Source organism: Pseudonaja textilis, chromosome 9, assembly GCF_049901715.1.
Source record: "Pseudonaja textilis isolate UNSWEBS1 chromosome 9, rPseTex1.2, whole genome shotgun sequence".
Taxonomy (NCBI): domain Eukaryota; kingdom Metazoa; phylum Chordata; class Lepidosauria; order Squamata; family Elapidae; genus Pseudonaja; species Pseudonaja textilis.
Window position 1 is genome coordinate 1,250,382 of NC_141998.1, and position 24,312 is coordinate 1,274,693.

A 24,312-nucleotide genomic window follows, 5' to 3' on the forward strand; every position below is an offset into this window, starting at 1 on the left:
GAAAGCATAGAAACTGAGAAGTGCTCTGTGGTCACCACCTGCAGAACCACTCCTTTCTTGGGGATGTCTTGCTACCTGCCTCTGCTTTCCACCTGTTGTCTATTCCATTTGCACAACAGCATGTGAAATTGATTGTCAATCAGTGTGGCTACCTAAGTGGACAGTTTGATTTCACAGAAGTGTGATTGACTCGGGGTTACATTGTTTAAGGGTTCCCTTTATTTTTTGAGCAGTGTACTTTATTAATAAGTGATATCCCTATGGTGGAGGAAGTTAGGGCGCTTTGTAATATTCCTGCCACCCACTATATCCAGCTGAACATCTTTTATTGTAGTACATCTCATGACTATTAAACCTCCAGTTTTGCTGATAAGAGGAATCTTCCACAGTTACTTATTACCTTTTTTACATGGATCCAGGGTGCTCTGCTCAGTGCTATAGAGATGTTGGTCAGGTGTAAAGGAAGGGAGGAAGTCTTTGTGTATCCAGCTATGCAAACTGTCGCCTACTTGGCAAGTAGAATAGCTTTCATTTATGGAATGGCAACTCCTGTTCCTTCTGTGTCCCCCTGAGCTCCAACAAGCGTCCTCCAAGTGCCCGTCTGAGGGTCAGGTGCTTCGGAAGCATTGCTCTCTGGTGTGCTGCAAGGACGGGGATTGGCAGCGCTACTGCAAGAGTAACCCCGCTCCCGTTTCCATGCTCTCAGGTTAGCTAAGAGTTTTGTATTTCTCCTGCTAAACCAACAGAGGAGAAGGAAGCTCTCCTGTGTGTCTTAAGAGAAGCAGGGAAGCGTAAAAGAGAAAACAAATTTGAATGAATAAACGAGCCTTTTATATGAAAAGGATTATGCACAGGAAAACCAAGTTTTAAACGCTGGTGAGGTTCCATGAATGAGATTTTGCAGGAAAAAGAATGTAAGTGCGAGGTCTTATTACCTATGATTTACCTAAGGTGCAAAGTGGTAAACAAGCATACAATCCCATATTCAGCAGTCCAGGTGTTCAAATAAGTGTTCCCTTTGTGGGAATAATAGCCTGTGGTCTCAAAGAAGGAGAAGTGAGACCTCATTTGGCTATTTGGCCATTGAGCAAATGCCAAAAAGGAGGAATGTAGCTTGACAATAGGGCTGGATTGAAGAGTGTAGAATTCTTCCGGATTCTGATCTGGCAGGTAACTGTTGCCTGCCACTATGATTGCTTTCGTTGGATCCAGCCATTATCAGATGCAGATAAAAAAAACATTTAATGGTGCTATTTATGGTTTGCTTAGTATATCGTCTGAACTAGGACACTTAATTTTTTTCCTCTCTCAGAAGTCAGCTACACCAAGCCATTAGTGTCTCCATTGTGCTAATAATAAAAGGGCTGTTAAGAATGCTGAATGTCTTATTAAAGTAATCATTTTATTATAATATTACATTAGCCTTTCAAATCTGCGTAGATTGATGGTAAGGATGGTACATAAAACACTGACTGACATGTCCAGACACATCTTTGTGAGCCCAAATGCTGTTTGGATTCATGTTTGTGTGAATTGGATTGAAATTCTAACATAAACTAGGATTCAGCTCTTAATGTGAGCTTCATTTTGTGGTTTGTTCAAGCCATAGCATAATAAATGAACTCTATATGAATATATGAGCCAGAAGATCTTCATTCCTTCCTGGTTACATAAAATAAGATAGCATCTCAAATGGCAAATTGTAATTGTAATTACTTCCAAGAGGATTGCACAACAGTGCTTTCAGTTTTTGGTTTCCTCTTACATCTAAACTAACACACTATAATTTGTGTTCAGGAGGAAGTAAATTTGCATTGTTTGGGGAAAGTTTATATATTTTTCCTCCAATAGAATAACGGAAAGGACATCTTGCTTTTTGGGTGTGTGTGTGTCTGTAGGTACTTGGAGTAGGTGGGATTTTAGAGGTCTGAGTATTTATCTGGTGTCTGTGTCAGTCTTGTGCTTCCAACTTAAACCAACCCTTCATTATACAAACAAATCTAAAGTCTGTAGGGAGATCAGAATACTTTAATATTTGCTATTTAATAACATTTTGAATTAAAAAGTTGCAATGGCCAACGTTTAGATTTGACCGGATGTATTCATTCCAGATAACAAAGTTGATGTTAAATTTTAGGAAGCTTCACATGTCTGTCTCCTCCCCCCCTCTCCCCCCAACAAAAAAGCCCTCTCGAGCCAGTTCATAACCTTTAAACCATAACCCAGATTGGTCGGCTGAGGGTTAAAAGAGGTGACGTCTAGAGTTGTGCACGGGGCTGCGATTGGCTTGGGGCAGAGCCAGAGGAAGCAACTGGTCGCTCTGCCTGCCTCAGGCTGCACGTGCAGAACCAGCCCAAAACAGTTAGTTGGTCCTGAGTCAGAAGAAAGACAAGATAGGGATCAGCAAGGAAGGCAGCAGAGTTCATGTCAGGGCGGTTTTCTGCTGACTCAAGGACGGGTGGAGTTGAGGAAGGCCCAGTAATGTCCCCGGGGTGATAATCTTGAGAGAGGATTTTTCAGAACAGCTGGGGGAAAAAATGGGGTGGGTGGGTGGGGCTAAACTACCTCACCAAGGTAATGCTAAACCATTCTTTCAACACCTGACACGAGCATTACCGTCAGCGTTTCTAAGGAAGAAAGTTGGAACGATACAACGCTTTTAACGGTTGGGAGTAACCCTGAACAGACTATATTCAAATATCACTTGTTATGAAGATAAACTTGATAGCGAAGAGGAACTAAGACCCTGAGACTTTTAGAGTTATAGGCAGACAGTGATACAATCAAATGAAGAAGTACAGCAATAAAGGAAGCAAAATCTTGTTTATTTTCAATAGAACTGCCTTGCGCTGCATTGCCCACGCTTGGTCCGTGTGGTTTCCCAGGCCAGCGTTCAAACCTTGCAGTGAAACTTTGCTGAGGCTTGACACAGATGAAGCCTCCCAATTAAGGTGGGTGGGCAGAAACTCTTTTTGTCTTGTGGGACTAAAACCAAGCTCTGTAGCAGCAGTGCTTTGCCATGTGTGTGGCAGGACAAAAATCCTTAATCATGATGCCATTGCTTTGAAATCTGCAATTAAATCTGCATAGTTTGTAATTTGCATTAATTATGGTATAGACCCTGTATTATTGCACTCTCCAGAGGCAATATGAAATCCTTAGTGAATTAAAGATGTCTTGAGATATGCAGAGACTGGAAAAAAAATATATTTTGGATATTTGACTGCATACATTGACAGTATATGGTGAATGCACTGAGCGTTAGAACAAAAATAAAGAAAGGGGAGGTTACCCATTTAAAAAAAACAATTATATCTTAAAATCATAGTAACAGCCTAACCAGGAATCACCAAAGACCACTCCCACCATTGGCAGGGCAAGCCCCTTCCATATAAACTGAAAGCACACCCCACTCCTTTTCTAGCACTGATGATGTTACCTAGTTTGTTAATGAAATGTCTGCAAGAAAACAACCAAGCTCAGAGAATACCAAAGACCATCATAAATCCAAGGCTACCTATATTTTTATGGCTAAAGATCCAAGTTTGATTATTTATTGGAGGGGATTCAAATGTACTTAATGTTGGTTTGAAAAATGCTAAATGATAGGGTTTTTTATTGCTATATACCCTAAACTCATTTTAAAAATAAAGACTATTTGGCACACATAAGAAAATGACACTTCCAGAAAGTGGTGGTTGCATATACTATGTGCCAGCAATCCTTATTTTAAAAAACAGTAATAAAAGTTGTCTGGTTAGCACAATTTCTTTACATAATTTTCCTCTTTCTTCCCTCTATAACAAAAAATAATTTTTGGGAGAGATTGAAGTATAGAAAATGTAGGTTACCAAACCTAACTATAGTTTGATGTCCTCATGCATCTATTTTTGCCCAAACACTTTTTCCACCCACACTTTTGTTCAAAAGTGCTTGCTATAGAAGGGAGGGAAATTTTGAGAATGTAGAGAAATATAAAATAACTTTTTCCCGGGGTATTCTTTTAAACTTTCATGCATCTTGGTCTTTGTGTGTGTGTGTGTGTGTGTGTGTGTGTGTGTGTGTACATGTACATGTGCATGTTATTTTTTTCCCAACTGGATTTTTTTTACACACTTCTCGTGTGTGTTCTTCCATCATATTTTCACTGTGATGTAACTTAACTTCTAAAGTGCTATTTCTGTGCTACTTCTAAATCGACATACTTGGCTTCTTGATCCCAGCAAACTTAGTCTGGCTTCCCATAACCAAGTCAGTTAATTTTGACTCCCTGGTTGTGGCAACACATCCATTTGTGGTTCATTCAAGAAAGTATCCTATCCAAACTGTCAGGACTAAGACGGACACCTGGCTTTTAAATCCAGGGTTCCCTTTTTACAGCCTGTGCGATTGTCCACATAGCTTCTTTGGAAACATCCACTATAACTTGCCTGGTCCATGCAGAGCCTTCCCTGGCACTGAAATCTGTGGAAAAGCACTAGTTGTAAGCTTGCTGCTCCTTAACGCCATGCCAGGAAAAAATAATTTAACCCAGCTACAAATTATATAAAAGATCAGTTCAGCAGTTACCTCTGTTTTAACTGATGAAGATTGACACTAATAGCAAAAGAAACTGCTTGTATTCACATGCACACAGCTGCTTCTGACAGCATCTTAAGACATGGTTAGGACTCCAATGGCATAGATGCCGTCTTCTTATGGGCCTTTAGTCGTGATCTTACTGATCTTGTGACATTTCTTTCCGCTGTTCATTTGATTCTCTGAAATAAGCAACAGAGCATTTGCTGTAATGATTCTCATTCTGCAGAAATGCCTTTACGGCGTTGGCATAATTCTTCCCGAATTTTCCCTAATATGTAACTTTGTTTTTCAGGGCGCATGACAAAACTTGTTCGTAATTTGTTCATACAATTTTTTTAATAGCTACTTTAATACTTAGAAAGTGTTATAGTTATGTCAGAGGTTTATACAATACCATGTGACCATGTGGTGTGTCTTGGTATTTTCAAGCAATTGCGTTATATAAAACACTTACTTCTGATTGGATACAGTTATACAATATTTAAAACTTAAATTCCTTCATCATTGTTCTATTGCCATAAAAGACTTCAACAACTGGCAGGAAGCAGATGATCATTTTTTTGGTGCATAAATCATATCCATGCTAGTATCTTAAGGTAAGATAATTTATTGAATGAAATATATAAGTAATACAGATGAAACACTCAACTAGTGAGATGCCAACAGCAGTTTATATGCAATGCTACATTTTGATATTAAGAATATTTTGTACAATGGATTTTCATAACTGGAAAAAGACTTTTTGATGAATATTTTCAGTGTATTTTAGCATTTTGAGATAAATCAGTATCATATATTATTCATATTCATATATTATATATTATATATTATTGTAAGATTCTTTTTAATGACATGGCTTTGTAGAAACAAAACATGCAACAGATCAATCTCTGATTTTAAAAATGCGCCTTGGCAAATTTCTCATCTCAGCCTCACTTTTGCTATTCATGTTATGGGATTTATTTATTAGATTTAAATGCTGCTTTTCTTTCCAGAGCTGATAGTGACAAATGTAAGTTCTCCCTCCTTTGGTTCCCACCAACAATACTTCAGGAAGTAGCTTGGTCTGAGAAGGAGCATTTATTTATTTATTTTGATTTGTCAATCGCTTACAAGATAATAGGTATAAGTATATTCATTGTTATGAATACGTGAAATGGGTACATATGAGAAAAATAAAAGAAGCAATAGGACAGGGAGGGTAGGCACATTGGTGCACTTATGCACACCCCTTACAGACCTCTTAGGAAAGGGGTGAGGTCAGTAGTAGACAGTCTAAGGTTAACGTTTTTGGGGTTTGGGGAAGAAACCACAGAGTTGGGTAGAGGATTCCAGACATTGAGCTCTCTGTTGCTGAAGTTGTATTTCCTGCAATCGAGTTTGGTGCGGTTAACCTTGAGTTTGTATCTATTGTGTGCTCTTGTGCTGTTATGGTTGAAGCATCTGGGCCAAAGTTCCCAGGAAACTTCTGTGACTGGCAGGGGGCTAGTCCAACGCCTTCACCATTGTTCCATATTGATTCTCCTATTAAACATTAAAGTTTACCGTTAATGGGCAGGACATGTTTTAGATGTTCTGAATCAGCTTTTTCTGCCATGCCAGGTTACAGCTTCCCTCGTCTTAAGAAAGCATGACAACTTTGAACAGGGCTGAAGAAACTCAAGGTCAGATCTCCTGCCAGGCATAGAAATCCTTGGGGTGGTTTCAGGACACTCATTCTCCCTCCACCGAACCCAGCTCACGGGAGGATCCCCAGGTAAATTGCCTTGAGCTGCAGGAAGGGGGGCGGGGGATCTACATGTAAAAAATGAGCCAGGTGGCGTAGCTGTGGTGGAGGATGGGAGCTGTGGTCCACCTCATTGAGAAACAGGGCATCAGGTAGAGGGAAACCTTAAGTAGAGTACTTAGGTGAACTGAAGCAGACAGAAAATTAAGACTGTCTGACTGATGTGGGAAATTGATGTGGGGAATTTGGAGTACAATGCCAAGAACAATTGAGGAAAAAAGGATAGGAAGATTTGAACACAGGAAATATAAGATTTAAAATATAACAAATAGGCAAAATTTTAACAAAAAACCTAGATTATTTTGATTGTTGATTGCTGCATTCTGATTTCTGGACTAAGGGACTTGGCTTAAGGGACTATTTTCAGTATCTTCCATTGGAGTGAGATGGTTTCATACGGCTTATGTAAGTGATATTTTTCCACCAGAGTGTCTTTCTTTGATCTACTGCTCTTCTGTTTGTCACATTTGGGAGTAAGTTTCTGTCCTGTGATCGGGACTGGCTATCATCCCCAAGTGTTCTACTCCTCAGTCAGAGGAAGAGTGGAAGAGGCCCAATCGCTCTTGGTAAATTCCTGGTTTGGGGCCTTCACATAATATTCTTTTGGATGCCCTACTCAGTCTGTATTTCTGTTTAATAAGAAGACCCTTGAACTGCAAGCTGGTTAACACTTCCCTTTTGTTTAGTAAAGTCACGACAAATCATGTAGATTACTTGGCAGTTTTATTGCATTTGAATAGTTTGTTTTGCTAATGTTGTTTATAACTGCCTTAAGGGCAGAATGTAAAAAAATATTTATCATAAACCAGCACATAATACAGTCAACTGACAAGCTACATAAGAATGTCCCTTTAAAGATGGCATAAAGAATACCATATAAAAACCTGAAGGAATTTTAAAAAAAACAACAACCAAGGCAATAAATATCCACAATGAATATTTAATTATTCTTAGAAGTAGCTTAAAGATAATCTGAGGATTGGACTGTCATAGCTGAATTAGGGACCACTGGTAAAAAAGAAACCCCTTTTTCTGATTTTACAAATCAGAGATGATAGACTGTTGAAATTGAAAATCACATCAGAATAGTTTTAATGGGGGGCCCTGCCCTTCTCTTGTCCCTTGTATGACTTCTTTGGAACAAAAGAGATAGTGGTGCATTCTGGAGAAGGACACAGGACACAGGACGCACACCTGTTCTGTATAGTTTCCTCCTGTTCCAGGATCCGCAAGTGTAAAGGCTGAGCATTTAATTGTATTTTGCCTATAATACAGGAATCTCCCAAGACTTTGCAGAATATATAGATAAGCTTCTGGGGAACTTGGGGGTTTTCAAATAGACTCCATCTTAGTTAGTTTGTTATAAACCAGGCTGAGAAATTCTTCTGACTGAGGTCAATATTCTAGGTAGCCCAGATTGGTGCTAAAGTTATCTTCCTCCTTGCTTCTTTGGGCTTGACAGCCAGTGCTGTCCCTTTTTGGGGGGTGGGGGGGTCAAAGTCAACACGATTCAGTTTTATGAAAAATCTGAGGCACTGAAATCCCCTCTTTTGACAGTTAACCTTGAGAAGAAATTTTTGTTGTAACCTCTCTGCCTGGTCTTCTCAAAAATGAAGAAACTGGGACCGAAAGAACCATTTAGTTTGACCAGTGTTCCAAGTTCTGTCTTTTCAAGTAATTGTTTTGAGAGAAAATGAAAAGATTTTTTGGTTGTGCAGAATTAAGTTCTGGCAAGTTCTGGCTGTCGTTTTATCCTGCCCAATTTTCCGCTTGGCTTGTTCAGCATACTTCAGAGTGCTTTTGTTTTGCTAATCGGGACATTCTGTGAAGACCTTTCAAACCTAATCTGGCTTGTTGGCCAACCTAAACCTCTTTTGATACTGAGGCCAGTTTTTCTTACCTCTTTGCTTGCTCTGCTGGCAACCACCTCGATTTTATTACATTAATCCCAATTGTTTTCTTTCCCTCTTCCCCTCCCATCTCTTCTCATGCAGAAATTGGGAGGATAACGTTCCGGATTATTTTTTGCTAACTTGTTCAGTTAAAAAAAACAAAAACAACCTAAGCATCTCTGGATGGCTGGATGTTTGTATGGTTGCATAAACTTTCTGCTATTTTAGAAACAAGAAGTAAAAGTTAACCTTGTCCACAGGAATTTATATGAGAACCGTCAGGGGTGACAGTTCAGTTTGATGGCGTGATTCTGTTGTGAGAACTCAATGGTGTCCCTAACTGTAGGGCTTCACAAATTGCAGTCTGTAAACAGACCAACAACCTGTCATTTCCCCATGAAATTTCAGGCTTGAGAAAGGTGCTCCTTGTTGTGTGAACTCAACATGTGGCTTTGGAAAAAAGGTCTCTGCGTATGTGTGGGTGGGGGCCCACCAAGATTCCAAAAATTGGGACAGGCCCAAGATCTTGTGAGGGGGGGGATTTCACTCATTCTCTGAGCCACCATGTGATTTCTTTCCTTTTGGCCTGGTGTGTAATCTGAGCCAATTGTGATTTACTCAGTTGTTTCGCTAATGAAGGTCTTTTTAAAATAGGGAGTGATAAGCTTTGTCATTGTGACTAAGCAGATACTCGAATCACATTTTTTCCTCTTTGCTGTCCCATAAAGGGCTCCTTTGACTTTGCAGAATAAAAATTCTGCTGTATTATAGAAGGAGCCACCTTCTGCCTGTTTCTTGCTTTTAAGTATGCCTTTCGTTCACTCTTTCTACAGTAGGTAGTTTTTTTGGAAGAAGGGAAAGCACATTCTTTGTTTGCTTAGGAATTTGTATGAGCTTGTCCAGGAATTTATTTCTAATTGCAGGGCTATTCGCTGCTTTTTCTGTTTGGAGTTTTCCAGTTTCTAGTTGGAAATAGATTAGTTTTCCAGTTTTTCTCCAATAAACAGATTTATTCTCTTGATTACCTTTTATAATAAATCACGCTTATTGTGTTTTTTGAATGGAAGATTTTTTTCTTGCTGGTTTTGGCTTTGTGATTTGTTCTGACCTCTGTCCCTGCTTTTGTTAGCTGCTTTCACTTCACTTGTCTTTCTGATGGAATTTCAGAACCGATTTTTATTAGTCATTGTCCCCGTCAGAGGGAAACGAAGCATGGGGCTGATTTGCTGTGACTTGCTGCTTCAGTTGGGAGGAAGGGCAAAGTCTCTATGACCAGAGGATGAGGAATCAATTCTTGATTGAACTGCTGTTTTATGACAGGAGATATTTATGTACCCTTAAGAGGAGTAAAATTGCATACAGTACCTATGGCTCCGATCCGATCTGATCTAAACCTCAGAACTCTCGTTCCCAACATTCCCTGCTTTCTCCATACTGAACTCGTATTAATCTGGAAACTAAGAATTCATTAACTTGAACCCAAGGCCCAAGCCTCAGTCAAGCTGAGGGGTGGGGACATGGCATTTTGGGCAGTGGTGGCCTTGGCTTGTGGACTTGCCAGCCCCTGTTGCAGAGATGGAAGAGTGAGCTCTGTCCCTTTATAGAAAACGTTGGCTGACCTCTCTGGTCTAAAAACCCAGGAGGAATCTCTTAACACACTGAAGCCCCTGAAAGCCTTTTTGTCTGAAAAGATACTACCAGATATCTTCTAATTCTTAAGATTTGTATTGATATCTATCCTAGGATAGATACCCTAGAGATAATGTATCTATTGAGAACCACTTGATGGCACATAATCAATCAACTGGTATCACCAAAATAATTTGGGAGGAAATTGTCAGTAATTACCCAATGGAAGGAAATCTTAATAACGGAATGATATTCATGATGTAAGTAATCAGTTGCAGGAACTTGACTCGTGGTGAGGATTGTGAAAGGCTTGCAAATGTCTTGTCATCTTTTTCATTTCTAGGGACCATAAAGGGGCAGAAGGTGTGCAGCACCTAAAGTATCCCAATACGGCTCTTCTCCGGTGCTTTCCTTCTTACCGAAAACTCAGCGTCTGTCTACAGAACTTAGTCACCAATTCAATTTCCTGAATATTTTGGAAAACCATGGGGATTGGCAAAAACACTACTTCAAAATCCGTAGAAACTGGAAACCCAGCGGAGGCCAAGTACGAGGATGAAGCCAAGCACACTGCTTTCTTTACGTTGCCAGTAAGTTAATGTTTACCAATGTTAATTTGCTTTTTAGTAGTATCGTGAGGCCGGTGCATTTCATCTGTAGCAGTGTCCCTTAGAAGTCATATTGGGTTAAGCACTAACTCTCTCAAGAAATGAGTCATGGGAATACATTTTTTTTACAAGGCAGGTTTTTGAATTCAGCATAGATAAGCAGTGTCTTGTGATGTGCTTCTCACTGATGTCACAATCCCTTTCTGACAGGTGCTTCCCCTGAAAGCTTTTGATTGCTGTGTTCTGAAGTGTTATAAAAGCTGTCTGGGTAAATTAGTTCTGTTGAAGGCTAGAGGAGTTAAAAGGAACAGCCATTCCAACCTTATAAAATGAATTTGATAACTGCTTATGAAAGACGTATTTTGTTCAGAAAACTGATGCAATAGGGTTGGCTAATTGGATTGCTCAAGTCACCACAGTCTTATCTCGCTGAATGAGATTAAAAAGATTGCTTTCAGCTATCCCTAAGGATGTAACAAAGCTTCTTTGAAGGACTGCAATTCATTGAAGGTCATTTGAGTCCTGGTTGCTGCACCACAGATTATCCTAGAGATGAAAATGATACAGAAATGCACTACTCAGATTCTTGAGGGAATGGAGCAGCCAGAAATGGCAAGGATATAAATGTGTAAATTTATGCATCATGTTTAAGAATTAAAAATAAAGCATTTGCATAATATAAAAACTAAGGTAATGTAATAAAAAATACCATACTTTGGGTGAAAGGTTCATGATAAACAAAAAGAATCTAAACTAAAAAGTTTAGTATAGATACATATCTGCACACTTAGTATTTTATAAATAATTTAAAAACTATACATTATATTGGAATTGTTTATTTGTCAAACTTAGAATCTATACTATAATTGTAGTTATATACTTCTATATAGCAACTGTTTCTCTAAAAGTATTTTTTACAATAACAAACATCTTGCTTTTAAGAATCCCTGTTCAGTGAACTTTGGATGCAACAGATAAAAATCTGATATAATTCTTCACTCCAAATAACAGAAAAGTTCAGATAGTTTGCTTGTAATTTTGGAAAATTTGCATTATCAGATTTTTATTTTTGACTGACACTTCTCATCCCCCAATTAGTTAGCTAAACCAAACATTTTTCTGTAAACTTCACGTTCTGTGTTTTGGTTTAAAAATATAATATTCTGTTTTACAAGATTATATGATATACTCTGAAATTATTTTAGCGTTTTACTTAATTATGTATATATGTATATGTATATATATTAGGTTGTAATAAGCGGAGGAGCAACCTCAAGTGGCGATCAAGATACAGAAGACACAGAACTTATGGCAATCTATACTACAGAAAATGGAATTGCAGAAAAGGTATTAACGATTAAACCTACCATCTTGATATAAACGTACTGTCATAATTGATTTACACAGGGTTTGCTCAAATTTGGTTGCTAACCATGTCCTATGGAGTTCTTCAGCAGTTCAAACTAATTTCTGTTGAGCAGAATCATTAAGGGGGGGGGAGGGGCAAAATTTCTATCTGGCCATAATAAGGAGGAGCTTGAAGACTTGAGAAGCTGATTGTTGAATGCAGTTAAGTTTGGAGATAAAAATAGATGAAGGCACTCCCAATCTTTTCTCAACCAGGACAAGTTTTTTTTTTTAAAAAAAAACATTTCTATAAGACTGCAGGCTCTGATAAACTACAGAAGAATATGAATCAGAACCAGGCTGATAATAACGAAAAACAAAGCTCACTCGTTCACTCTTGTTGTGGTATCCTTGGTTCCAGTAATAGCGCCTTCATATCATATGAAGACTACCCACTCACTTTTTATCAAGGAGATGAAGCGAATGCAATCAAAGACTGCTTCTGCCCTTGGGTCCCAGTAAGGCATTAATCACAAGACTGTTGTGGTTGCAGATTGGGTGCCAGCAGTGCCCTTAGTTGGATTCTTCACATTCTGTAATCTCTACCCTGACAGGGTTATAAAAGCTTCAAAGGTTTTCGTCTCTCCTCCCTCTTCAGTTCTGGTATCTGTGGGGAAAATTCTTGTCTTTTACAAAAGGCTTCAAGGCCGGGACTTTGTGTAGAACTTGTCAACAAAATTTAACCCCTAAATGTACTTTACTGAATGATTTAAGCCAGCGTTTTTCAACTTTGGCCGTTTGAAGATGTGTAGACTTCAAATCCCAGTATTCCCCAGCTAGTAAAGCTGGCTGGGGAATTCTGGGAGTTGAAGTCTACACATCTTCAAACGGCCAAAGTTGAAAAAGACTGATGTAAGCGGCTTGTGCGGTCTAGCCTAAATCTTCTGAAAGGGTAAATCCAATATTGCCATGTTTAGAATGTTGCAAAGTTTGGAATATTTCAAGAAAGTATAGGAAGCAAACAGAAGTTATAATATCTTGTAGAGGAACTCTCACTTTCCACACATGACCAGCTAGCTGTCTGTCTTCAGCCACAGCCCCAGTAATCTTAGCTTTGAGAGGAGGGAGGATGCTAAACAAGGCTAGATGTACCCCCATTTATTTTTTGTAAAGAAATTTTTAATTGAAAAGTTTACACTTTAACTAACGAAAGTGCAAAAGAAGCAAAGAAGGAAGGAAGGAAGGAAGGAAGGAAGGAAGGAAGGAAGGAAGGAAAGAAAGAAAGCAAAAATGCAAAAAAATAAAAACAACTGGAGAGGTCATCTAATCCAACTCTCCATTCGGTGCAGGAACATCTAAAGGAGGGGTGTCCAACCTTGGCAACTTTAAGACTTGTGGACTTCAACTCCCAGAATTCCTCAGCCAGCAAAGCTTAAGTCTTAAAGTTGCCAAGGTTGGACACCCCTGCTGTAGATCAAGGGTCTCCAACCTTGGCAAGTTTAAGACTTTGTGGACTTCAACTCCCACAATTCCTGAGCTAACATGACTGGAGGAGGAATTCTGGGAGTGGAAGTCCACAAGTCTTAAAGTTGCCAAGGTTGGACACCCCTGATCTAAAGCATTTCAGCAGATGGCTTTTCAGGGAAAAGGAACATACCATTTCATGAGGCATCCTGTTCCACTCTTTGACATTCTTGACCATCAGGAAATATCTCCAAAGAACTAACCTGAATCTGTTTCACCTGTAGTTTGAATGCAATTGTCTATGTTCATTCAACTCATCAAGCCCTAAATCATGATTTTCAAAGGGCAGCATTTGTGTCTAGGTATTATATTGAATGAGACCCAAACAGACAGCTCTTTCCTGGGGTTAAATTCCTCCCCAGGTAAAGTTGCACCTTGCAGCCTAGGTTTTCTCTAAGCTCTGTTTGTGCACATTTTCCTTCCAACTCTTTGAAAAGTTTGGTCTTCAGAGGACGTGGGAGACCTGAGAGTTTGCGTTTAGCTCTTTCTTGTAGGAATCCACTGACATCTGTGGTAGGGGGATCCCTGGGTACCCTGCCCTGTGGGAGGGTTCTGTGGCTACAGCTACAGTGGCAGCCTCAGAACGTGCTCTTTTGTGAAATAAAAATTACTCCTTTGTTTGATTTCCTGTTAATCCCTTTGATAATGAACACGGCATATACACAGGAGGAAATAGGAGGAGGAAGCTGCATGTGCTACTTAAATCACAGCGGACATGTGGCTTCAGGGCTTAAGAAGTCAAGTCATGTCTGAGAACAAGATACTCTGCAATCGAGTAAGGATTAAGTCGGCACTTTGGTTATATAAACCTAAATTTCAGCAAAATCTGAAACTGCTAAATTAAATAAAACTACCCCCCCCCCAAGGGCTACTGCCATTAAAAGGTATCAAGTGGTGTTCCTGTTTTCATGGCCCTTAAATACCCCCCAAATTAAAACCATTTGTATGAAAAATAGTGCCATAGTCTATACAAAGTTACGGCCTTTTGAGATTTGCAATGAATATTTATTTTGGTCTTTAACCCTCAACATGCAACAGCAAGCTTACACTTTTTCACTGTGAGCTTCACACTCTTTGCTCTTCTTTATCGACCCATCTTCTTTTCCTCTTCAGAAGCGTACTGCGTTCAATAAGTAATTAATTGCTTGCATTATAGATTAATAGCTTCATTATTAAAGAATAAGCTACTCTCTACTTTTGGAAAGAGAGTTGTGTGTCTTCCTTGCTGATCTTTCATGTCACTACTTATTTACTTTCAACATATTTGATTTGACCTCTTGTAGCCTTTGGAAATTCTTCACTTTCAGTCTAAAGCCTTAGTAAACCTTGAAAAATCCCAGTAACTAATTGCAGAAAAACAGTGCCTTTGGGTCTTTCGTAGAAGTGAAGGAAAGGTACAATCAAATCAGATCATTTAGGTCAGTATTGGCCATGCTATCTTTAACTTTCCAGTGCTGGTTCACTTAACAACTGCAGCTGGAACTAGTGTCTTAAAGTCGATGTGATCAGGTGAGGTTGCTCTTAACTAACTCAGCGCATAGCGGACGAAGTTGCAGCTTCCAATTGTGATTAGTGACTGAGAATTACCTGAACGTATAAAGCAATGTTCTCACACAAATCTAATCTTTGGGTTTGGTTATATTTGATTGCGGTGTAGTTTTTGCCATAATTCTTTTGAATGTTTATGATGCCTTTTCCAACTAAGAATCCTAAAAAAGGATTCTAAAACTTAGATTTGCCATATAAGCGTTTATCAAACTTTACACCTCATTGTCTTCCCTAAACTCTGTATCTGTTCCAACCATGATGGGATTGACATGAGGCACGTAGCATTTTTCTTACATCAACAGGATTATAGGTTGTAAATTAGGGGAAGTATTTGTGTCCAATTTGGAGCCGCTTAAGAAGGAGTCAGACACATTGGAGCAGACTCAGAGAAGGTTCAGGGGATTGGAAACTATAGTCCTTTGAAGAGAGCTTAAGGAAAGTGATTATGTCTGGTCCTAAGAAGGGAATAATTGAGGTGGGGGTTGGGCTGTATGATAGCCTACTTTCGATAACAATAAGATAGAGAGTCGAGGGATCCAAAGTGCAGGACCACAGAACAATTGATTTAAATTATAGGAAGGTAGATTTTGACTAAACTTTTGAAAATGCATTTTTTTAAATTAAGAGGAATTCATCTGAAAAGCCAATCAGCAGTGGTATTCCACGTTATGTGTCTATAGGTTAACAGTGGGGTCTCTGTTACAGAAAGTGTCAAGCAGAGAGTGGATGAACATCTATGCTTTTGGTTAGATTCCTGCATGGAGATGAGGGCTGAATAGGACTATGTGGTCCCTTCCACGCCTAGGGTTATATTTCTAGCAAAGCTATATACATTGCAATAAATGAAAGCTCATTAGAAAACAGTAAAGCGCTCTCATAAATCAGAGAGTCTAGCTCTCTTATACAACTGTAATCTTTCTCTTTTTTTTCCAGAAAATATCCCTTAACCTCTAATCTACCATCTACATTTCTTTGTGTAAACAGTTGGGCCCCAGTTCTCTTTTGGCACAGGATATGTGGTGATTATATCATAGGAACAGAATAATGGTTTGCTTATATGTAAAGGCAGAGGTTGGTTACATGAAAGAGAGGGGCGTCCGTGTAGTTTCGCTGATTACTAGAAAAGTAAAAGGTTGTTGTTTTTTTGGCTATGTGAACTGATAGTGCTTTGCAGAAGGCCACAGATCTCCTCAGACGTATTCCAGTAACCTATTAATAGACTGTGGTATTAAATGGTGGCTAATTTAATGGTTGACAGAGTTCTCTGGCAGAAACCCTTGACAGCAGCGGAAGCTCAGACGCACAAAGGACGGACATGATCTACACAATTGAGGATGTTCCGCCATGGTATCTCTGCATATTCTTGGGGTTGCAGGTACAATTTGTTCCAATATGCTTTTTTTTTTTATTGAAATATAAGCGAGCAATTAAGTAAGCCAGAATTTAATTTTAAAGTATTATTTTTAGAATGACTTAGCAGGGACCTAACGGGAATGACGCTTTCCTAGCACTCAGGTTTGGCAGGGTAATTCAGGCAGCAAGAAACCGCAGATAATTTATTCCTGGTTTCCTCCTCTGTTGCTCTGAACAGAAATGTGTGGGGTCTATCAGAGCAACGGGGGGTGGGTGGGTGTGTGTTTCTGGCCATCGTATTTTCTTCTTGAACAAATAATTTCTGCATCACTATATGAAGGCTCATCAGGTTATTTAAAAAAAAACACACTCACACAAAACATTTCCAAGGGGGCCCAAATTACAGAATTGTTTAGGAATGTACAATGTGCCTCCTGCATTTTTTTTGACTTGGGAACTTCACTCGGGTCCCCAGGTTGCGCGCCCTTTACCGTCTTGCAGCCAGGACGCTTCTCGCCTAACAGGGAGGAGATTCGTCCGGATGCCCTGAAGAGCAACAGGGTGGAAGGGAGGCTCCTCTCAGCCTGGATGCATTCCAGGAGAGTATTCTCCTGCCCAGTTCTTGAACAGAGTGGAGGAGCGATATATAGGAACATGTTAGAAATCAACCCTCCTCGAGCAAATCTTTCTATTTTCAGTGTACAGCTCAGCTTCCTATGGATCTTAGACTCTGGAAGTTAGTGGGAGGTTATGCAGCGATATGCCGGAGTTGATTTAGGCCAGCCTACATTGGCCAATGTTACATTTTCCGTAATTTTGAAAGCCTCTTGAGGTGCAGAGCTGAGCCAAGACGCCTAGTGCGTTGACCAGCTGTCCAGCGGTGAGTGGCCTGGCTTGGCCATGGAAATGGAGCCCACAGAGGTGGTTGTTCTTCTTGTGGGGAGAATTCAAGAGAATAAAATGGGGGCTTTTCATGTTTCGTGCAATATCCATATGCAGACTGGAAACTGCTTCATATGAAGGCAACACTTTTGACCCCATCCAATCTAAATAGGTTACTTTTGACAAACTCTGCTGTCCTGGGACCATTTTGATAGGTATGAGATTTTGATTCTTCAGCACAAAGAGTCTGAATCCGTAACTGAGTTGCGGTCTCCTCCTTAACATCTGCTGGATCCTCCCCAATAGAATTTAGTAAATATTAGGGAACTTGATGGCATACTGCTAGTTTTCGATTTGGACTGCCGTTTCCTAATCTTTAACCAAGATCATCAGAGTGAGTTTCCTTATTAAGATAATGATCATTTCCTAATGGATAAAACTATTCCTACAGAATTATTATTGTCTTGGTTTAATCATAATGGTATTGCAAACATAGGGAAAGCAATTTACAAAGGTACATGCATACACATACGTGATTAAAAAAACAACTCTTTGTTCTTTGCAGCATTACCTGACCTGTTTCAGTGGCACCATAGCGGTGCCCTTCTTGCTAGCAGATGCAATGTGTGTTGGATTTGATCAGTGGGCCACCAGCCAGTTGATCGGGACCATATTTTTCTGTGTTGGAATCACAACTTTGTTGCAAACAACATTTGGGTGCAGGTGAGTTACTTTTTGGTGATGTGTTAACTGCTTATAACTTTCCCCATGAACTCCAGGCAGTAATGATGGGCAGTGTTAAATCTTGATTTAAAGTCATCATACTTTGCTGGAGAGAACCAACTTCAAGGCATTTTTCAACTGTGAGGCTCAAAGAATGCCTTTCGATTAGGCTCCTCTCCTAGGGTGGTTGTGGGAGTTGAAGTAAAGGGGAGGTCTGCGTAAACCTCCTTTAATTGCTACAGAAAGGATAGGTATACGGTATATATAAAAGATAATAACATGCTGGCAAAGATAACAGATAACAGATAATCAGAGTTGGAGGGGACCTTGTAGGTCATCTAGTCCAACCCCCCCCACCCAAGCGGGAGACTCTACACCATTTCTGACAGATGGCAGTCCAATCCTTTCTTGAAAGTCTCAAGTGATGAAGCTCCCACAACTGCCGAGGGCAACTTGTGTTCCATTGGTTGATTGTTCTCACTGTCAGAAAATTTCTCCTTATTTCCAGGTTGAATCTCTCCTTGTTCAGTTTCCATCTTTTATTCCTTGTCTGGCCTACAGATGATAGGAGTTAAAGTCTATCTTGTCTGGCAGATTGGGACTAACTATGAGGAATGAATGTTCAGAAAGCTCCTTCAGAACGACGATGGAATTATTTAGCTTATGTAAACAAATTTAAAAAGAAAAGTTATCTCATTTATATTTCAAAAGTTCCACTTGCCAAGTAGCATTCATTCAAAGCATAATAAATTAGTAACCATTAAATCATTCAGGAAACAGGCAGATAATATGCAAAATTAAAGACATTAGTCATATTTGAGTGTGATAATAAAATGAAAAACAGTACTGAAATTATACCAAGGGAATGGAAGAAGTGCCTAAATTGTCCCCTCTACTTAGCAGCTGCTCCCCAGGTTCTCAGCCAGATCCGTTTCTTATTCCTGGAGTCTGAAGTCCTTCCAGCAGAGATTAGAAGGGCTGAAGGCACTTTGATGCTCCAGGCACCGTTCATTTCCATGCAGCGATCAGAGGGATGGCCAAGTATCCTTTTAGCACAGATAATAGGATACATTACTCTTACAGGCACTTACTTCCCTCAAAAACCACCTCATAACCCATAGTGGGTGTGCTTAACAACAGCCGCAAAAAAAAAGATTGAAAAATTGGATGCAGTCACATGATGAGCCACTTAAAGACCATCATCGCTTCCAGCAAAGTTGCTGGCTCAATTATGGTTGTAAGTCAAGGACTACCTATATATTATCTGAGGCTGGCAATGTGCTATGGGGTGAAAAGTAATACCATTTCATTGACATCCAACTTTGTGCATCGATTCTCTAGAAGCCGTGTCCTGCTGGGGTTAGAAGGAGCAATCATGTACTGATTAAACACACTTGGTCTAATTTACATCTCCTTTTGGATAATGGTGGAGCTGACCTTGTCAGGACTGAACATTTCATCTTCTGAAAGCCAGCACAGTCCTAGGTTGCATTAACGGAGGGACAGTATCAAGGTCATGTGAAGTATTAGTACCGCTTTATAAAATCTTAATAAGATCATCCTTGGAATACTGCATCCAGTTTTGGTCATCACAAGATAGATAGATAGATAGATAGATAGATAGATAGATAGATAGATAGATAGATAGATAGATAGATAGATAGATAGATAGATAGATAGATATTTGCATGATTTTGGTATGTCAGGTCTGGGGAAAAGAAGGACCGGGGGCTGACATGAGAGCAGTCTTCCGAGATCTCAGGGGCTGCCCCAGAGAAGAGGGAGCCAAGCTATCGTCCAAAACACCAGGAGGCAAAGAAAGAAACAAGGGTGGAAACGAATCCAGGAGAGAAGCAATCGGGAACTAAGGAGAAATTCCCTGTCAGAATAATTGATCAGGGGAACAGAAGTTGTGGCTGCTCCATCCATCCCGGGAGGCTTTCAAGGAGAGATTGGATATGCACTTGTCTGGAACGGTCGAGGGTCCCCTGCTTGAGCAGGGGGTTGGACTAGAGGATCTCCAAGGTCCCTTCCGACTCTTGTTGTTCTGTATGAAAAATGTGCCGGGCCAACCAAGATCTGCCAACACTTTTGCAGCCCGTAGGCAGCCCCCCCAAAGAACAGTGACAATTGATACCCTATTTCCTACCCAACCATTTCTCTGCATGGTTGCTGGAGTTGATTTGGGCTCAAAATTGGGAACAGGCAGAACTACACACAGTGTGTAAAGGGTCTTTTAGTGGGAGACTTACATATTTTAAAACAAATATTTAACTTTTCTCGTTTTTCTATTATCTATGGCATTAACGATCAAAGCAAAATAAGGTTTTTGATTTCTTTTAGTATTAAGAGCATAGAATTATCCAGTTATAGTCTTTTGTTACTGTAGAAAAAAACTCTGTACACTTTTCACCTTCTCGCAAGGGCCAAAGCATGCTAATTACCTACATCTATATTATATTTATTCTAGGCAGGATATTAAAAATCAACATGGAAACATAACAAAAGAATTAACACAGTCATCTTTTTGCTTTAGGTCAAGCCCCTCCAAGTATGATTTCATTTCGAAGTCTTTGTTTCAAAAAATATTGAGTATATTTACCTACAAAAGAAAACACCTGGTGGGGAATTGGTAACTCAGTAGGATAAGAAAGGCAGGTCAGTTTAAATAAACTAGTGAAGATTGTTGAAGGATACGAGCCCAAAGAAAACCTCCAGGATTCGTTCAATATCTTTCTAAGTCTCCTGAATTAAAACAGGCCGTCTGAAAAAGAGGATCTTATGAAAGAAACAAATTTGAGTATTTTTGCTTGCTCATAAGGTTTATGGCTTGGTCCTTTTTATCAACCCACAATGTGATGGTACAAAAACCAGAAAGCCAATGAAGATTGTTACGAATGGACCCAGTGAGGACCCCAATTGTTGGCAGCCAAAGGCTGATCCTTGTAAACTGCACAGAGAGGGCTGTAAAGCAGTGAGAAGCGGTGTAAAAGCGCTACATGGAACGTCTTCATGAAAATGGATGCCAGAAAAGAAGGCATCCTTTTGGCTTTTCAGCCCCTAAATCATTACCAGTTACTGATAACTAGGAGTCTCCTCAAAAGGACGGGTGTGCCAAGCGTCAGCGAAGCCCTCTCTAGTTCATCAAGCTGTCCCTAAAAAGAACTAAGCAGGTTCTGCTAAGCGAACAACTACCTCTCTATTCCTTAGTACCAGAAATGTACACATGAGGACACCTGTCATAAGTAGGAACAGAAATCGGACGGCTTCTCTTGGAATTATTTTGTTAAGCAGATTCTGTCTGATTTGCCACCAAATTCATTATTCTGGAATAATTTGGGGAATTATCCTTCAAGGAAGAACAGCCTGGTTTTGCAAATCCTTTGCAATTATTTTCAAAATACTGACTGCAAACTGGCTGAATAAATCTTAGGGTTGAATGATCCACACATCCTAAAGTTGCCAAGTCTGAAATGGGCTGAAATCAATCATTTTAGGGAGGGATCCTGCAAGAAGGGGAAGTCTGCTTGTAAAAAGTGGAGCTTGCTTTCTTTGTAGATGTTCTTGTAATGATCCAGTGATTACACCATGGTTATTTAGTTATTTGATCATTCCGGATGCACTCCTTCTTTTAAAACTGTTTTTTTTTTTTACTATTATGAGCGTTTGCAAAGCATTTTAATGTGAAAGGCAAACAGGTAATGTCTCTCACCCTTCTTGTTTGTTAAGCGAAATGATTTTGCCCCTCCCAAAAACTGTTACAGTTATGAAGGAAGATCAACTGTATCCAAAATAATCAAACAAATAGTAAAGTGAACATCATACATTTAAGCTACAAAACTGAGGAATGTGTGTCAGTTGTAGCCTCATTTTCACTGCAGCGGGACCAAATTTGGCTATAGTATTGATGCTAGAGAAAATTAGGCTTCCCAACATGGTGGTGTATCCTTGGCATTCCAGTGCCAAGGATTTTCAGCTGTAACCTTGTGGGAGCTGCCAATTTCCCCCAAAGGGGATGAATCATGCCCTTCGATTTCTGCTGATTGCATGATTTATTGGCTAATAAACCTTGATTCTAATCTGCCATCCTAGAACAAATTGAGTCATGAAGAAAGCAAACCAGTGGAGTAAAGGATTCTACCTTGTGCACCGTTGGGGCGGTTTCTGTGGATTCTTGTGGAAGGAAGGATCCCTGTAAGAGTGGGTCTTGTCATTTTAAGACACTGGATATATAAGAAAAGCCAGACAGGTGAAGGGAAATGTATGGCCAGCATTGCTTTCTCTTTATGCTCTCTGCCTTACCAGAGTTAACCAGACAGCCTTACCATCTAGAAAAATGCAGAAAAAAAGGTAACCCCAAAACTGTCCAGGACTAAGGTATATAGAATGCCACAGATTAAAACTAAGAAATAGTTTTTGTCCTTGGAGTGATTTGTAGTAAAAATACTATGACTCTCTGTCCCATTCACCTTTATCGTTTAAATCAGGGCTCTCCAAACTGGGCAGCGTTAAGACTTGTGGATTACAACTCCCAGAATCGTTCGACTCTCAATGCTGGCTGGGAAATCCTGGGAGTTGAAGTCCACAAGTCTAAAGGCTGCTCAGTTTGGAGAACTCTGGTTTAGATAAAGAGGGAGGTTTCTAGAATATTTCTGTTTCATTGACGAAGATTGTTGTCCTAAAGGTCTTTATGACTTTTCAGAAACCATCAAGTGAGTCCACACATTGCTTGATGTCAACTCTGTTCCTTGTTCTCTTTGTTGGTTTTGTGATTCAACTATAGAGTAACGCTAATTTTTAACTGCTTATATGACTTGGTATCCTTATTCATGGGCACTGCAGTAAATTCTTAGATAGATTAGATTTGGGGAGATAACTAGTAACGATAAGACGGAACAGGTGACTCTTCGTGCGTGCTGTGGCAATGTTGTAAAATGTGGATTTTGGCCTCTTTCAGGTTACCCTTGTTTCAGGCCAGTGCTTTTGCGTTCTTGGCTCCCGCTAGAGCCATCCTCTCCCTGGACAAATGGAAGTGTAATAACACAGGTGAGCAACCATCCTTTCCTTCCGGGCCTTTGGTCGTTCAGGGCAAGAGCCGAAATGGAGGGAAACTTTTTTTTTTTTTTTTTAAAGGCTGACTCTGATTTGTAACAGTCACGAGGGAGTCTTTACAGAACCACCAGGATGGTTTAATTCTGTAGGAGATCCCTGAAGGAAAGACAGGGATAAAAAATGGTTTTTTGATGCAAATTTCAGGGGAGTTCCCCTTCGATTCTCTCAGCACAAGCGTCCCACATTCTTCCCACAAGAATTTCATCGAAATTGCTCTTGGGAGGAGATTCTGAAAGGTGGTGGGGTGGAACCTCAGGGGCCAATTTACATATTGAGGCTGCTAGATGATTTTGCAACACCTTCAAGTTCAGAGGCAATAAATAGGCAAGGAGGAACAGCAGGAACAAGATGTGTTCCCAGGGGGTTGGGGATTTTGGGGGGGTGGAGTCCTCAGAGCTTCCTGGATTTAGCTGAGCTGAGAGCCAAGGATTCAGCAATGGAGAATACAGGAAATCTAATCTGCATTCCATAAAATAGGATATATACACGCCACTCTTCATAAACTAGGAGAAGAAAAGAAAAGAAAACCTTAGTTTTCATTATTGCTTCACCTACTGGGTGAGCTTGAAATAAATTGCACCAAGCTTTATGAACAATGATTAGTGAAGCAAGTTTTCTAAACAATTATTTAAGATGGCTTTCTTTTGAGCATAATTAGCACTATGAAAGCAAATAATTTTGCAAATTTTGTTTTCTATTAATTATTGCTGGATAAGTCTTGCCCACGTTTTGGTAATCGGAATTTGGTGGGTGATTTTGATGATATAAAGGCAGTTTAGCTGGACTGCTTCCCCAACCTAAGTGCAGAATATATAAGTAAAAGCACTTGAGAGGATGACAAGCCCTTATAAAATAGCAATAAGGTATTCCCCAAGTAATTGGCATGCATGAAGAAAAAGTAATCTGTTAATTAGATGTCGGGTTGATCAATCCCAGTGACTCAAAGCATCATGCCGGAGGGTACTTTGCTTTGAAGTACGGCATTTTTGGAATCCAATTAATATTCTGGTTCCCAGAAATATCAAAGAAGATTCTGTGTTGTTATCGCATTATGAGCAAAAAAATCCCTTTAAATAAATGTGCTAGCCATTAAACTTATATTAAATTTTGGTTTTCATTTCCCAAAGATAAAACGCATTCAATAAAAGAAGCAGAACGGAAATTTGAATTTTTTTTTTCAAATTAGACATTTCCTCATTTTGCATCCAGAATATCATGAGTGGTGTGAAATATTAAATAAGAGGGAAACGTGTTACTAATTTTCAGAACTGAGCTATTTTGTTCAGCTGCCAATAGGCAATAATGTGTATAGCCATAATCATAGTTT

General features: G+C 39.7%; 1 protein-coding gene across 2 annotated transcripts in view; it reads left to right on the forward strand.

Annotated features, from left to right (window-relative positions):
- The window catches only part of SLC23A2 (solute carrier family 23 member 2), a 56,824-nt gene that overhangs the window by 13,526 nt on the left and 18,986 nt on the right, over nucleotides 1-24,312 (forward strand). For both annotated transcript variants that reach the window (XM_026715130.2, XM_087938804.1), the window contains exons 2-6: nucleotides 10,232-10,478; nucleotides 11,745-11,843; nucleotides 16,174-16,290; nucleotides 17,716-17,873; nucleotides 22,831-22,919. In XM_026715130.2, the coding sequence (XP_026570915.1) occupies nucleotides 10,374-10,478; nucleotides 11,745-11,843; nucleotides 16,174-16,290; nucleotides 17,716-17,873; nucleotides 22,831-22,919 (568 nt within the window). In that variant the 5' untranslated portion in view covers nucleotides 10,232-10,373. The remainder of the gene's footprint in view (nucleotides 1-10,231; nucleotides 10,479-11,744; nucleotides 11,844-16,173; nucleotides 16,291-17,715; nucleotides 17,874-22,830; nucleotides 22,920-24,312) is intronic.